The sequence below is a fragment of the Gavialis gangeticus genome, unplaced genomic scaffold, assembly GCF_001723915.1.
Source record: "Gavialis gangeticus isolate Ggan-Ray unplaced genomic scaffold, GavGan_comp1, whole genome shotgun sequence".
Taxonomy (NCBI): domain Eukaryota; kingdom Metazoa; phylum Chordata; order Crocodylia; family Gavialidae; genus Gavialis; species Gavialis gangeticus.
Genome location: NW_017729007.1, coordinates 1495407 through 1512472, shown reverse-complemented (window position 1 = coordinate 1512472; position 17066 = coordinate 1495407). Strand labels below are relative to the sequence as shown.

General features: G+C 42.9%; 1 protein-coding gene across 1 annotated transcript in view; it reads left to right on the top strand.

Annotated features, from left to right (window-relative positions):
• The window catches only part of ANKRD26 (ankyrin repeat domain 26), a 147582-nt gene that overhangs the window by 22193 nt on the left and 108323 nt on the right, over positions 1 to 17066 (top strand). The window contains exons 8-10 of the mRNA XM_019509242.1: positions 7851 to 7901; positions 9569 to 9602; positions 9691 to 9763. Coding sequence (XP_019364787.1) covers positions 7851 to 7901; positions 9569 to 9602; positions 9691 to 9763 — 158 coding nt within the window. The remainder of the gene's footprint in view (positions 1 to 7850; positions 7902 to 9568; positions 9603 to 9690; positions 9764 to 17066) is intronic.

The following is a 17066-nucleotide window of genomic DNA, read 5'->3' as shown; positions in this document are numbered from 1 at the left end:
TGAAATTTCTGTTGCTGTTTTTTTTCAGGTAAATAATTTTTCTTGCTATCTGCCCCCTTCTGATGTGTTGGCTTTGTTTACCAAGAACTATAGGTTGATCTGTGCATTAAGTTGGAGATTTTTTTTCTTTCTGTAGTAAAGGGAGGAGTGAGAAATTCAATGGAAAAGTAGCAAGCTCTGTAATATGGCTTCTACAGAATGTGTGTGTATATTTGTATATATTATATACACAAACAAATTAATTGTTCCTATCTTTTATTTAAATAGCAGGAATCGATTCACTTTTATTTCTCACTGGTAGTCAGTGAGTGGAATGGTTATGCTGCTGTGAAGATGTTTGATGTTACAAACTGTTTCTTTGAAGTGTATATATCTTCATAAGGAACAAAAATATGGTTTTCATATATACATTGTGTCCTTGGAAGAAATAAGGTACATTATGGAACAAAGTCCGGTTTGGTTGTTGACTCTTACATCAATGTATGTTTCTGAATGGTGATGTCAATTGATTGACATCATCTTAACACAGATGATACACAAATAACGAATGACATAATGAAGAAAAGATGTTAAATAAATACTGTATTTACCTGAATACAAGATGAGGGTTTTTCCCCTTAATCAGCACGGGGGAAAAAGATCCTTGTCTTATAATTGCATACAGGGAAAGCTCATTAAATACATTGTGTATCATTAAACTGCTGCCAAAAGCAGCATGTTCTCATTAGTAGAAACCAACTATGAAGCTGATTAAGTGCAGCCATCACTGAGTATGACTATAAAATACATGGCCCACATGGAGCAAATATACTGATGGAAACTTTTTTTTAAGGAAAATTATTCCTGTCCCAAGTCAAATCAACCAAATTAGTTCTAAATTTGTGAGATTCATTCAAGAACCATATGTGGCCCTGCTACCAGTAAGCATCCTTCACCCCCACCTGGGGCGTCAGATGCTTCCAAATCCTTTGGTGAGGATCCTACAGGCAGGGCTTGGGGTTCAGGTGCCCCTGCGTTTTGCGTAACCCTGCCATGTTCGTGGTTTTCCTCTGCCAGTAGGAAAACCACCTTGGTGGTCATGGTATTTCCCCTGCCAGGTAACTTACTACAAGGACAGGTTAGTGCAGCCCATCTGCATAAGATATATGGTAGTAGCCACTGCACTCAGTGACCCTGACCCTCAGCACTAACTTTTTTCAAGTCATGGTAAGCCACTACATAGCATATATTTTGGTGTCCTCTTCATTCTCACAGCTGAGGTATGCCTTTTCTTCCCATTTCCAATTATTTCTGTTTCTTCACTAGCCTTAAGTATCTGGCAAACATCACCAAGCAGGACCCCAAACAGTTCACCTAGAATCCTTTTGTTGCCCCTTTTCTCAGCCTGTTACATATTATTGGTGCAGCTCCACCCTCCATGAGGTGGAGCCAGACCAGGTTGCCTTATACCTGATCCGCATATAAATTTTCAGAGGGTCCCAGGACACACAGGGGCTAATTAGTAGTACATGGATTCTTTGTGGGGGTATCTGGAGTATATACACATGCTAAGCAGTGCTATGCTGTGGGGTCACCGTGACTTTAAATTCCAGTGGGGCCCAGCCCAGTGAACTATGTCATAAATCATGAGTCTTTTGGCTTTGGACTAATATCAAGCATAGCTTATGCTCTGTAAGAAGGGTCAAGGGAGGATTTGAAGAACTGGAGACCCATAACACTCCTGAACTTCAACTATAAACTGGTAGCCAGAATCCTTGCCAAGTGTTTTAAGTCTGTTTATTGGTACTGTGATTCACAAAGACCAGTTGTGCACGGTGCTGGAGCAACAGATTCATGGAACCCTGCTGTAACAGTAGGGCAGAAGGCTGAATACTGTTGTGCTGAATCCCAACTTAAAGAAAGCCTGCTACCAAATGTCTCAGTGTTTCCTGTTCGAAGAAGATAGGGTCCCCCCAACCTTCATTACCTGGATAAAGATACTGTACACCGATGTGAGCACCAGGGCACTGGTAAGTGGTTTTCTGACCGCCCCGATCACAGTAGAGTTGGGTGTCTGGCAGGGCTGCCCACTCTCCCTGATCCTTTTCATCTGCATAATGGAACTGCTATTGTAGCAACTCAGGTGAGATTGCTACAATCAGATAAGTGGAGTGAAGATTCCTAGGGGAATCAAGGCAGAGACAAGGGTCTTAGCATTCATGTATGATCTCAGCACCCTGTGCAGTGACAAATGGTCAATGGAAATACTGTTACAACACACACAGGTATACAGAGTGGTGGCCGAGGCCAAGCTCAATGGGAGCAAGAGTACCTGCCTGGTACTGGGTAAACTCGGAGACCTGTCAGCCCTGGGGAATCTCCATTCCCCACGGTGGGATGAAGATCCTTAGGATGGAGTTTGACCCAGAGCTGAACAGACAGAGCCTTGGGAAAAGACAAAGGCCAAAGTCAAGCAGAGACTGGAACTGTGGAACATGTGCTGCCTGTCAGTGGGGGTGAAGGGGTGTGGCATGTGGTGGTGTTGCTACCAGTGTTTCTGTATACTATACTGGTCGTCCCCCTGCCCCAGGAGAAAATCATCCATAGAATCCAAAGAGCTATGTGAATATTCTTCTGGGGCTCCAGAAAGAGGTTGTGAGAACCACACCATACAAGACTAAATGGACTGGGGGCTGAAGAGTGCTGAACATCTTGCTGTTCCTTTGGGCCAGATACACAAGCCAGATCTGCAAACTGACAACCAGAGCAGAATCCAAAATGGCATGCTCCATAAGATACTTTGCAGGGCATCTGCTGTGATATTGGCAGGTATACACGCTGCCCAACTCACCCTGAAGACCTTGGAGCTGATATGGTCCTACAAGGTCTTGGAACATTCCTGGAACAAATGCGAACTGGACAATAAGGACCCAGTGGCCCCGATGAACCACCATAAGATGCAGGAGATGGTAAGGGCAAGGGACAGACTGTCACCCATAGATGTACTACCCAGAGATAGCTGACAGGCCATGTGAGAGCAGATTTTCCATGAAGACCTGCGGAAGCAGCACAGGGAACTGCCTACTGGGCACTCTCCATGTGGGCACTGAGATACAGGGGCAGAGAAGCTCACCAAACTGTCCCATGAGAACCTGCAAGTGGAAGAAGGAAGCAATCGACCACCTCCTCTGGAACTGCCCGTATGCCAGGAAGGTGGAGGACAGTAATCGTCCAGGGGTCAAGACCCTCCCCAGAAAGGCAGAGTTGTTCAGATACCTGACAAAGTAGTAAGAGCCCCTGACAGCCTGCTTGAACCGGTTCATCTCCTGCTTCAGGAGCACCCTGTGGAAGATCAGGAACCTGGTCAGATATAGGCACATGGACTTCCAAGTCAAGGACTGCATCAAAATGGGAGTGAGTGAGCTACAGGTGTACTACAAGAAGATGACAGAAAAAATCGGGTAGAAGACAGTGAAGGACTTATGGAAGAGAAAAGATTGCCACAGACCATTCAAAAGTGGGACCATCAGAGAGAGTGATGACAGTGATGACAATAGCGATGATGGTGATGACTATGACAATGACAAGTGAAAAGACTGGGGAGACAGGTGGGGGATTTGGAAGGGGGGGGAGGAAGGTGAAGGAAGAGGGAGCTGAGGTGGTTTTCTACATGATTGTGATGGGTAAAGAAGATAGTGATGGGTATGTGGGTGTGCAGTTGCAACTATTGTAACAGGGATGATGATGGTTTAATTGTAGGTGTGTGTCATGGACTGTTAAGTGAACCAGATCAGCCATGAGACAGAACTGTAATGGTACAGGAAGATATAGATATATACATAGGTATGGGGAGATATATAAATAAATATTATTGATTTTTTGGAACTTGACTATTGGGCTTTTCCCAGTTGAATTTGGAACTGATTTGAAACTAATAGCTTGTACTACATGCATAGTTTTTGGCTAATATGTTGGCTTCTTGGCATTTTGGTTAAGATCAAGTGAGACTGGGGGTATCTGAACCCCAAAGCTCTCCAGCCCTGGGGCTTGCATGTAGGATGCCTGTCTGGATTTTGGGAATTCCCAAAGCCCCAGACTTCTGGGTCTGGGAGGGAGAGGATACTTGCTTAATGGTAGAGCCATGCAGACTTGACAGTTGAATTCTGCTCAGTTGATTTTTGGAACTTGACTATTGGGCTTTTCCCAATTGAATTTGGAACTGATTTGAAACTGATTTGGCCTTGGAAAAAAACTTCAAAAACGTACTTTGTACTATATATAAGTAGGTATGAAAGTGCTGCTTTAACGTGTGTTTATGGAGTACTTGTGATAAAGCTTGCTGCTGTTTCAAAAAAGGTAAAAAGTATCAATTCTGAATGACCTAAATCTATGGGTACTTGTAGTAATTTGCCTATATGGCAAATTATGTTTATTTCAGGGTCAGTTTTTTCAAATTATCTCCTCACTTCCCCATGCCAGGGAGGAGGTGTAAGGGACTGCACGTGGAAGTGACAGTAAGGGGTGGGGAAGGGACTGCAGGGAGAAGATGATGGGAGTGGGGCAAAGGGGAAGGGGGCTGTGTGATGCACCCTTTCTTCCCCCCTCCCACTCCCGATTTTATTTTCCTTGATGTAGCAGCAGGAGAGGGACAAATTCAAGTCCAGCTGCAAAAAATATATTCTGTACCTGGAAAATGATAGCAAATTTATAAATTTGTTATAATGTCAACTCAGTGTCTCAGACATCTATTGAGATGTCATCTTATATTCAAGTAAATATGTAAAAGAATCCTCTGCTGCAAGGTTGTCCAGCTGTTGGGCAGCCAGGGACCGGGCAGCACAACTGGGCTCTCCTCTGCTGCGCAGGCAGCTTAATGCGCTTCCCTCCCTGTACATACAGTGCAAGCAGCCTGGCTTCTCCTTTCCTGGCCTTGCACGCCATGCGGGGAGTCCAGCCCCCTCTTCTCCGTCTGTGTATGCCTCATGGACAGCCCATCCCTCCTGCAACAGAGCCCCCTAGTACATTCTCTAAACTCCCCTCCGTTAGGCATCTGCCCACCTGCAGTACAGGTAGCCTAGCTCCTGCTTTCCTTGCATGTAGTGAAAGCATCCCAGCCTGCATCCAAACTGCACACAGCTTAGGCAGCCCACACACCTCTTGCTGCACTGCACCACCCCTGGGAGCAGGAGCAAAAAGTACATAGAAGCTGGAGGAGGGCAGGGGACCCTGAAGAACACAGCTACCAGTGCAGGGAATGGGAGAGGCATACTAGCCTTGCCAGGAGACTATAGGCCATGTGCTAATCTTTCAGAACTGCCTAGTTGACAGCTCTGCTGTATAGACTTCATAAAATCCAGTCTACCAGCGCAATCTGATGAAACGCTAAAAATATATGATACAAACAAAATACAGGCCCCATTATGAAGTTCCCTTTATAAAGTAGGAGCAGTATAAACTCATATTTGCTATATTTTAAGAGCAGATGTTACATTGCACATGATACTATATAATGTCACAAATTTTTATAGTGCTGTAAGTGGTCTTGAACAGATGGTCTTGAAGTGCAGCTAATTACAGTTTTTGAAAATGCATGAAAACCTTGTGGGACCCCAAGCTGCATTGTAAACTGCCCACAGAGTGCCAACTCTCCCATGCTTAAAACATTTTGCTCAAAACTGTTACATAGTTCCTTGTTGACTGATATCACCAAAGGAACATGTCACTATTAGACTGTTCATCAGCACTTGATTCTAGCACATCAGCAGTTGATTCTAGCACTTTTGGATCCTAGTGGCTCCTTATTTGTTCCATACTTTGCCTCTTCTTGTTCCTGGCCTAGCTGTCTAGGTGGTATTTCAGCAGCTGTTTTTTTAGTGCCTGCTTTGTTGTCCTTTTTTTTTTTTTTCATTGTTGTCATTTTGGTTATAACCATGCAGTGTATCTGAAAAATAACACAGGGATCAAGTTTGACTCTTAACAACCTGAATCACTTCAAATAAATGGGCAGATGAGACAGTTTAGGCCTGCTTTGTATCTCAGGCACCAGTCTCAATTGTAAAATGGGAAGAATAATTCATCTTGGAACTCATTTGAAAATTAGCATCATAGATTCAAATTGATGCAAAGTTTTGTAAAATGCTTTCCCCATTTGCCCACAAAACTGCTAATTTTTTGTCAAGTATTTTATAGATGGTGACAAGTCATTACTATCACTCACAGCCTAGAAATATGGGTCTATGTGCTTAGGAGCCTGACTTCTTACTTCCTCCTTAACTATTCTGTCACTTTAAAAATAGGATCTTAAAAGGCCTCTGTCAAGTCCAGATTGTCCATATTTTTTTTTTCTGGTAGAGAATGTCCAGATTCTAAATTCACCATGCAATGAAAGAAAAATATTATTTGAAACATCACAGTTCTAGTGTTTGATAAAGACAGTGTTCAACTTAGCCTACTATATCCATGACCACAGATAAAATAACTAATGGATTGAATAATGTTGGCCTAATTGCCCTCCCATGAGAGAACCTACAACACAGACATGGGGAAGAAAAGTTAGTGAGGGAACCTTGTAGCATTTCTGTTTGAATTCTTTGAGGTCTTCCAGGCTCTTTTCATTTCCCTTTCAGGACCTAAAAGAAGTTTGAACCAGTAGTGTGAGAACGTAGCCAAGCACCTGGGGCAGCTGCTGCACACAGGGGCAGGGGTAATCTTCAATTGCCATTGTTGCTGTAATCATGCAGCTGTTGCAAAAGCCATTTTTTTTTTTTCACATGGCCCTCCCTACCATTGGCGGGTAGGGTAGTTGCCCGTTACCCCAGATTAGTTACACCAGCAGACGTTCAGACTCATTTATTTAGAAGTACTAAGATTATGCATTGGCTCTGGGGAAGCTGCATCTTCTGCTGCCTCTAGAAGTATCTTTTCTACCTCATAGCACATTGTCAGAAAACCTACATTCAGCTCCGGTCTGAACTATTTTCTTGGGCATTTTCTCAGGAGTTGGTGGAGGTCAGCCTGTATCCTGTTTTTCCCCATGTTCCAGGAAAAAATCCTCTTCTAATGTGTTGCTCTGGGGTAGAAAGGATGCATTCACCATTTCAGTGGGATTTATGAAGGACCACAAATGAGCATCAAATGCAGGTCTCATTATCACTGAAAGCATAAATGACAAGACAGTGATTTAAAGTGCGCTGATTTAAAACCATGGCTTTATTAATGAGTACTAGAAACATACTTAAGCAACCAGTGTCTGTGAGTAGATGGTTTCACTTCCTAATTGAAGGATGTGCCCTGAATTTAAATGTGTTATGTTGAAAGCAGGCTTTTCCAGTACAATACCTGGAGCATGAAGCTTCGAATTTTAGCTTACTACCACAGAAACAGTACAGTTTTAGTACACAATACTTTTCAAAAGTTTTTAGGTCTGTCATCAGGCAAATACTAAACTACTATATAGACACTGTTTTTTATAGTTCATGTATGGAGTAAAAATTACACCTGCACTCCATGGATTGGGTTTTGCTAAAAAAAACCCTAAATAAATAGTTTGCAATATTTTAGGATTGTACAAGTTCAGGGAGGCATTTGTAAAATACAAATCTTGTAAAGAAGTGTTTAAAAAAATTGAAATGATATTTCAATTTATAGAGAGCATATTGAAAATTAACTACTTAGCTACTTTCTTCAGTAGTCTGCACAAGTTGCATTGCTTTTTGAATTCAGTACTCTCATAATTGTTAAATACTTAATAGCCAGCAGGTATGTTTCTTCCACTGTTTTATATTTCTATATACATTTATTTCCTACTTTCCAAATTTATTTTCTGATTTCATTGTTTCATCTGTCCTTTCCATGCCTTTTCCTATATATAGAAATGCAGCAATCTCCCAACCAGACATCAAGAACAAGAGATTCAGGGAAAGGTATTCTATATAATAAGCTTTCCAGTGTGAAACATGTCATGCCAAATATCAAAACTTGTATACACATTTGTATTTAGTATATTTGTTCAAATCCAAGTTCCTATTTTAATAGCTGTCAGTGTGCTGGAGGCAATATCTTTTATTAGACCAACTAGACAGTTGCAAACATTTTTTTCTTTATTTACAAGCTTTATGTTAATAGTTTACTTCTAGTTATTAAATTGTTTTTAGTTTGGGTTTTTGTTGTTATAATTTTGTGTGAATCCTATAGTATTGCAAAACTGTGTTATTGTTTTTCATTTAAGCCTACAAATTTGATAAAGATGGGTTTGAACGAAAATCCATGTCTGAAGAACAATCAACAGGCTACCTGATCTGAATTCTGGTGGAAAAAAATAAAAATAAATTGAGAACATCCTCTTCTGAAGAAATAACATATTTCACTGAAACTACTTGCTTTTAAACATTTTAGCCATCAAAAATGATATTGTCAGTACTTTCACTTATCCCCAAAATTGAAGTTACAACTGGCAAGAATGATGCTGTACATGTAAACAATAAACTAAAGTATAAATTTCTGTTCAGATAATGAAAAATAATCAGCCAGACTCCAAAATAAGCTTCCCAGGATTAAAACAGGAGTGCTGGAAATGGTCTGCAGTTAAGTAGTTGACATACTGTAATTATCCTATCAGGGTTGAGTTTTCTGGCTGTGTTATGTTTATCAGTCTTTTACTTAACATGAGTTTTTGATGTTTGATTTCCATGGTTTTGGATACTTTAACAAGGAAGATAGAATGCTTCATGGGAAGTCAGAAAAGGCAAAATTATATTGGCTCATTTAGCAATAAAATTTCAAAAATAGCATGCAATAGTGTTTGAGTATTGTCCAATGCACAGAAGAGTGTTTATAGTCCCTTCCTAAAGGTTACATTTTCTTAGTTCTTCTTAAATATCTCCACAATTGTGATGGCTCCACAATTTGAAAAAATTGTTGCTTATTACGGTATCTTAAATACCTGTACAGGTTATTCCCTTTCCACTTCTGAGGGTTTGCCAGAGTGCAAGATGTTTCACTTGCATCCCATTCATTCTGAATGGGCTAAGTGGGTGATAGAATGGTATCATTCAATTTTGTGCACCATTTATAGATTCTCTTTTAAGTTTAATTTTTAGATTCTGATTAAACCTGCTTTATGTTCTGCTTATGTTTCACAGTAACACTGATTAGGGTACAGGGATCAAGTGTAGGATGTGGTTTAATATACTATCAGTGTGCAGCACCTAGTCCAGATATTAAACCCTAAAAGTTTCTGTATATGAATTAGCTCTCTTCTGAATTTTTTAAAAGTCTTAGAAGTTATCTTCCACAGAAACATGCAACCAGATTTACATTTGCTTGATATTATTTTGCACTGTGGTGTGAAAGAAGCTACAGAACAGAAAACATCATTTGTTGCTTTCTGTGACAGCATTTTTCTTCTGACAGACCAGTTATTTAGAGAATATATTTCATTCATGCTACTCTGGATTAAGACATCTATATAAAATTCATCTTGGAATTACTTTAATGCTTGCACATGCTAAATATTTTTATAAATTGCTGGCAACTTCAAAGTTTTATGCTTTCAATGCTAACATTTATTTTTTAATCAATATTTGAACAGTTATAGATGACCTTTCCCAAGGAGACTCAGTAAGGTAAGATTTAAAAGATATCTGACATGTTTTAGCAAACCTTCAAGAGTGAGAAAGAGTCTTATTTTTACTTTTATGTTTCTTATTTAAGAAGTTCTGAAAAAGGTGAAGGTGATGACAGCTGGCTTTCTTCAGGAGAAGAAGAATTAGATTTTACCCCCAAGGTACAGTGCTTTTCTGAAAAAAATTGTTTTTCTTCATAAAAGACACAGCTTCTGTACACTTTTTTAAATATGGAAGATTTCAGCTAAGTTTATTTCCCTATGGTTGAAAGACTGTACTTCTAATAAGGCATAACACATGTTTTACAAATATTATTCTCCTAATTTTTACCATTTCTATTTCTACCATGAACCCATCTATAAAAAAAAAATTAATTGTGGGGTAGTTAGACAAAGTGTGAAGTTACCTATTGACTGAGAAAGATTAGGTTGTTCCTGTTTTCAGTTGTATTGCAGCTATTCTGGGGTTCTACAACAAGATTAATGTAGATATATTTAGATCTGTTTGGAGAGACATGGCAAAGGTATCTTATCTTTAGAAATGGCAGGATTTCTGTATTAATTGCCATTGCTAATGTATCTAGAATCTAAAGGTCCAAGTTGTCAAACAGTTCAGGTGACTTTCTTGGATGCCTTCTACAGACACTTCTCAGGTATCTACCATTTTCTTCAGAAGATTTTGAAGGCTTTAAGAGTCATTAATAGTGTATATATGATGGAGAATGATATCATTGCAGTAGGAGCAGCAGAATCTACATACTGTTATCTTAGATGGGATCTAATTCATCTGGCTGAGGTGTTTGCATCGTTCTAGGAGGCCTAGCTGGAGGAAGCAGTTTGTTTGGATGAAGGAAATCTAAATTATGAGGATGTGTCTACCACAGAGACATATACCATGATGACCTGCTTGAATAAGTCTCCATGCCATGAGAGGTATGGGTATGTGAGATCAGGAAGGAGGGATACAGTCAGTTTGGACCCTCTTCAATTCATGTCTCTTGATGCGTGGAAGAGTGTCCTGAAATTTGGCTTGCATTCATGGATTGACCCATGGAATTGAGACATAACTCACTGGGAGAAGGCTTCCTGCTATTGACTAATAAGGAAGAGCAAACAGTAAGCTTCCTTATGAGGAGGACATTATCTGAGAAACTTAAGAATGTTGAGGAGACTGGAACAATCTTCGGTGAGATAGTGTTGGTGGAGGTTGACACAGTATAATCTCCATTTTTATTATCCTCGGATCCAGTACTAACAGAGTCTTGGAGCTGTTATCAATGTCAACTCAGTGTCTTAGGCATAATAGCCAAGTCTCCAGAATTTGTAGTTGTAGGTGATACCAAGGTGGCAGCATGGAGAACATAGCTGATGTTGGATTCATCTCTGTTACGGGGCGGTGTCCTAGGGGCGGTCGTGATCTCCCCTACCCCCCCACCGTGCCAAGTTTGCGTTAAAGCACCCTTGTTCTTGCCCGCCACATCTTGATCTTGTATAGAATAAAGGGAGGCTGCCTTTCATCCCCTTGGCCACGGTTCTCCCTGCTACCCCGAGTCTTGCTCTGGTAATGGGGTTCCGGGCACCACAGCCTCATGGTCTATGTGTGGCTCCATCTGCCCCTTTACCACACCCCAAGCCTTGCTGATGTACTGGACGTTGTTTGGTCTGTCTCTCACCACGCCCTCTCTGGTGCTCTGGCTTTCCACAGCCTTGTCTCGCAGCTGCACCCTCTGGCACTCGCCAGTCGCTGCTCTCTTGCTCTGGGGCTGCTCACGCTGTCCCCTTGCTCTGAGGCTTCTCATGCTCAGGTGGGCTCAGGTGGCCGTAGCCGTGCGTGGCCCCAACTCTCCTCCTCGGAGTCTCGAACACCCTCAGATAGGCTCAGGGGGTCGTAGCCATGCCTGGCCCCTTCGCTCTAGAGCTGGAGTCTCTGCACCCCAAAATGCTGCGCCCTTTCCGGCACCGGCGTCCCCACGCCACTGGGGGTCCTGTATGAGGCTGCCTCCAACCCCTAATAGCCTCACCCAAACCACCGGTTGTAAACAGTAAATAGCTCAAGCCCCTAGGCTGCAACATAAATTCAAGCCGCTTGGCTACAACATTAGTCCCACCAATTCAGGGGTGCTCTATCCTTCCCCCAGTTCTGAAGTGGTACCTGCAGTCTAGCCTCTCCTCTTTGTTCAGTCCGGCAAAGCTCCTTCCTCTATGGCTGCTGGGAGGGAACTGCTTGCCTGGCCCCAGCCTGGGTTTAAATGGGAGCCAGGCCCTGCCCCTTCTGGTCAGCTGACTCCCACTGGTTACCCTGGCAACCTGCAGCTGGGCTCCTTACTTGCTGCTTCACAAGTAGCAGGCACCTCAGTGCTCTGTGACACCTCCTCTCTTTATAGGAGCAGAGCACCAAAGTGCTCTGTGACACACCTCCCCTCTTAAGGTTTGCACTCACCGAGCCGAGTCTTCATTCTCATCTTCCACACACGTTTGTCCTTCATTCTGTTAGGTCTAGGCTCTTGTTCTTCAACCATACAGATGCGCAGGGGCGGAGGTTTTAAGGTGCCTCCAACTCGCCTTTTACCCAAGGCACACCATGCGGGATTTTATGGGATTAGCCCCGCCACGGGCAGTCCCCCCACACTGGCCGACCTTGGTAAATCAGCCTTCCATTGGTCAAGCTCTAGCCTACCTTTTGGGGTTCTTTCTCCCTCTCACTTCTGGCCCTTCTATGTTCCATCCCCATGTACCCTGGTCTCGGGGCAAATTGTGGGCTCTTTTGCCTGTCTAATACTCCCTGGAGATCCTGAAGCCTTCCCCAGATCTCCCACTGTCTGTTCATCGCTTTCTGGGCATACTCCTCTTTCCAAAACTCTACTTTTCCCTGGCCAGTGGGTTTTCCTCCAGGCCCCTTATAGATTTTCACGTAGGCCACTCCTCCATCTTTTCCTTCAATAACACTTCTTAGCATCCGCCACCTGACCTGTCTAGGGATGTTACTCACATAAATCTGTGGCGTTTTATCCGGCCCTCATCCCCTCTTTGGAAGTTGTTCCCTTCTCCTCAACTCTTGCCCTGGTTGCCCCTTCTTTTGCTGGGCTCAGCTGGGTCTGTCCTGGGCTGTTGCTGCCTTAGGTGCTGGACCATATGCATCTCGTCATGGTCGGTCGCATGAGAGGTCCACCTTTCTGGGGAAATCTGTTCATCCTTCTCTGTTGTCTCCACATCTCCTAAGTCGGCCCCCACTGGCTGCCCTTGTCTGAGGGCTGCACTTCCTTCCTTGCCTTGCAGCAGGAATAGCTCTCTCAGCTGCTGTCTTAGCCAACCCATATCTTGCATATGCTGCTCTACCCATTGGTCCCATCTCTTATTCCAGCATTCCAGGAGGGCTGGCAGGACCTCTTCTTGTAGGGCTGTAAGCTTCATCTCTACTGATCCCTTCTCTGGACTGCTCCTCTGCGGTGGCCCCGGTCCGGCCTCCTCTCTTGGATCCTCTGGGCCTCGGCATCCAGGGAACTTCACCTGCTCTGGAGGTTTCCGGCCCTCTAGCCGTGCAGTCGTTAGTTGTGCCTCCACTTCCCTCAGCAACCCTTTCACCACCTCCATCTCCTGGTGTTGCTCTTGGCATTCAGTCTTAACCGTGATCACCACTAGTTGGGCTCCTAGCGTCTCCAGCTGCTCTTGCATCGCATCTGCAAACCTCACTGCTGGGGCTATCTGTCCTACTTCTGTCTGTGTTGCTACCCCTGGCACCTCTGGCTCCCCAGGACTTTGGCCTTTCGTAGCCATCTGACTGCTTGCCACCTGTAGCGTTTTGTTTTCTGCTTCTAACGCCTGGATCTGTTGCCTTAGAGTTTGCATTTGAAGCTGTGACTGCTCCCTCTCTGTGTTAGCCACTGCCTCTTTGGCCGAGCTGTCCTCTAGGAGTATTTTAAGGAGCTATACTTGTTCCCCAAGGTGGTCTTTTTTCATCTTCCCACCCTGTAACTGGGACCGTAACCCATTGCTCTCTTTTACCTTGGCTTCTAACTCCTTTTCAAGGGACAGGTTCCGATTGTGCAACGCCTCATAGTTTGCCATGTAAGCCTTTACCTTCTCCATCTCCTGCATGATGGCAGGCACCTCAGTGCTCTGTGACACCTCCCCTCTTTATAGGAGTAGAGCACCGAAGTGCTCTGTGTCATTCTTTAATTTGAATTCCATCATCATGGACTGTATCAGTGTAATATCTGAATATACAGAAGTTTCAGTGACTAAACTTGTCTTGCATGGTGCTTGCTGATGCCAAAGGACATGCATTAGGCAGTAGTGCTGAACTTCAGTATAGGTCAAGCTTTAAAGGAAAGATTGTGGATGAGTTATAAGTATGACAGCCTATATACTGTGCTACCAAAGAAGGAATTTGCTGCTGAGTTTGGAGTACTAATAGTTCTTTCTGCCTTAGCCAGTAGGAGGGACTGACTGGGGCCTCCCAGTAACTGTGACAATTGGAGCACTAGAAGGGGTATGTCTAACATGACTGCTAGTCCAATCTGGTTTGTGAGTAGTTCAGTCATCTTTCAAATCCCAAATCTGAATTGGGATTGTCTGACATTGATTCCTCTGAAGATATTATTTCAGGCAAGCATCTCTGGCTTTTTAGGCCTGTTGGGAGAAAAATTTGCAGATGAAGCAATTGTAAAGAATGTGGCCTTCTCAAATGCAAAACTGGTGTTAAGAGATATAACATTCATACTGCCTTAGAGATGTAGCAGGACTTAAGTTGTCGATTTTTTCCTCAACAATAAGGTCAGTGATCTGGAGCTGAAGATCCTCAGCTTTTTGCCTATTATTTTACATTTTGTCAACTGGATAAATAAAATACAATTTTAAGTATTAGAGTGCTAGGATCACAAGCTGAAGCTGCTAATTCTTGTCTGTTACAGTGGTGGCAAGAAGGAATTGAGTAGCAAGGGAGCCCATTTGGTTATTTCTGCCCTGGAATGGCAAGTGCATATAAATATATGCAGAGTCTGTGTGTAGTCCCAATGGTCACTCTGATCAAAAGAAAATGATCTTACTTGAAGGGTGGTCCATTTGGGTGCATACTGTGAGATTTTTTTTGTTTTAGAAAACTGCTAATAGTTGTGATTGGAGGAGTTGGCATATAAAGAAGTAGCTTATTTATTTCACAGAGTATGAGGAGGCTCATGAGCTTCCTCAAATTTATCTTTTAGGCAACCAGAAAGTAAAGTCTGTAATTACTGCAAGTCAGAGGAATGACAGTAGAAATTTGCCACGTATGCATATAATTTTATTTTTTTTAAAAGAACTTATGTGTTATAATGAACACTGAAGAGTAGAACATTAAATGTCAAGGAAATAAAATTACTGGTTTTCCTGTACCTCCTTTTACTTTTTAAAAAAAATCTGTTTTTGAATTCTATTTTTTTTTCACCCAATCTCTGTAAATTAGTGCATCTTGGGTAATGAAATGTTTACATCTCCAAAACTTCAGCATCTTGACTTCACTGAAAGATCCCTAATGAAGAGAGGTGATCACTATTAATAGTAATCTCTTTCATAATAATTACAAAAATGAATACATACATGATTCCAACATGATTTCATTAGAAATTTTTCCTTGCTTTCCTTTAGTTGTGGCTGTAGCTAAATTTTTATTTAAATCCTTGTTTGTCTGTACAAACAAGCTGCTATAATATTATCATCATCAGACTGGCTATTAACTAACATCTAGATAATGTTCCACAACCAAGAAGTGGGAAGCTCCTGAGGAGGAGTATATTTAGTTGGCCCACACTTGCAGGGAGGCAGTTAGAAAAGCCAAAGCAACTACAGACCTGAGGCTGGCAACACAAATTAAAGAAACAAAAAGTCTTTTGTTTAGGTATGTTGGGAGTAAAAGGAAGGCACAGGGCAGCATAGGACCCCTACTGAACAAGACGGAGTAATTTGTGACAGACAGCAGGGACAAGGCTGAGGTATTCAATGAGTTTTTTGCCTCAGTGTTCCTGAACAAGGGTCAAGATAAGTCTCCTAATGGGTTCTTAGATGGGCATCAGAGGGATGCCAGCCCACCAGCTGTTGACACTGACACTGACTTGGTGCGGAGTCACTTGGATGGACTGGATTTGTTCAAGTCAGCAGGCCCGGATGAGCTGCAACCGAGAGTACTGAAGGAATTGGCTGGTATCATAGCAGAACCACTGGCATGGCTATTTGAGCACTCGTGGTGCTCGGGTCAGGTCCCGGAGGACTAGAAAAGGGCCAATAGGGTCCCTGTTTTCAAGAAGGGGAGGAAGGAGGATCTGAGTAATTATAGGCCAGTGAGTCTCACCTCCATCCTTGGAAAGGTCTTTGAAAAGATTATGAAGGATCATATTTGTGGGAGTCCAGCACAAAAAGTAATGCAGCACAGAAACCAGCATGGATTCGTAGTAGATAGATCATGCCTGACCAATCTGGGTTCATGTTATGACAGGGTCGCAAAATGCTTAGATGCAGGCGTAGAGGAAGATGTCATTTTCTTGGATTTTAGCAAGGCCTTTGATATGGTATCCCATCCCATTCTCATAAATAAATTAAGAGGCTGTGACATAGATGTTTACACGGTCCAGTGGGTGACAAATTGGTTTAGTGGTCACACCCAGAGAGTGGTAGTAGACTGGTTGGTATCGACCTGGAAGGATGTGGGTAGAGGGGTCCCGCAGGTTTTGGTCCTTGGACCTGTACTCTTCAATATCTTCATCAGTGACTTGGATGTGGGTGTGAAGTGTACTGTGTCCAAGTTTGTGGATAATACTAAATTGTGGGCTGAAATGCACACTCCGTAGAGTAGGGAACAATTGCAAGCAGATCTGGACAGGTTAGAAAAGTGGGCAGTACACAATAGGATGCAGTACAACAAGGACGAGTACAGAGTTCTCCACCTAGGGCGAAAAAATATCCAGCATACCTACTGGGTGGGAAGTGACCTTCTCAGCAGCACAGAAGCAGAAAGGGATCTCAGTCATAGTGGACTCCAAGATGAACATGAGTCATCAGTGTGACAAAATCATCAGCAAAGCTAACTGAATTTTATCATACATCAGCAGATAAATAGAATTGAGGAGGTGATACTTCCCCTCTATGCGGCATTGGTCAGACCACAGTTGGAGTACTGCGTCCAGTTTTGGGTGCCGTACTTCAAGAAGGACGTTGATAGACTCGAGAGGGTCCAGAGGAGGGCCACTCGTATGGTTAGCGGCTTCCAGGACAAGCGCTGCGATGAGAGACTGAGGGACCTGGACCTCTTCAGCCTCCAAAGAGATGGTTGAGAGGTGATCTTGTAGCTGCCTACAAATTCATTAGGGGGACGCAGCAAGGGATCGGAGATGCTCTGTTCACCAGCGTGCCTTTTGGGGTAACAAGGAACAATGGTCACAAACTGACAGAGAGCAGATTTAGGCTAGATATCAGGAAAACCTTCTTCATGGTAAGG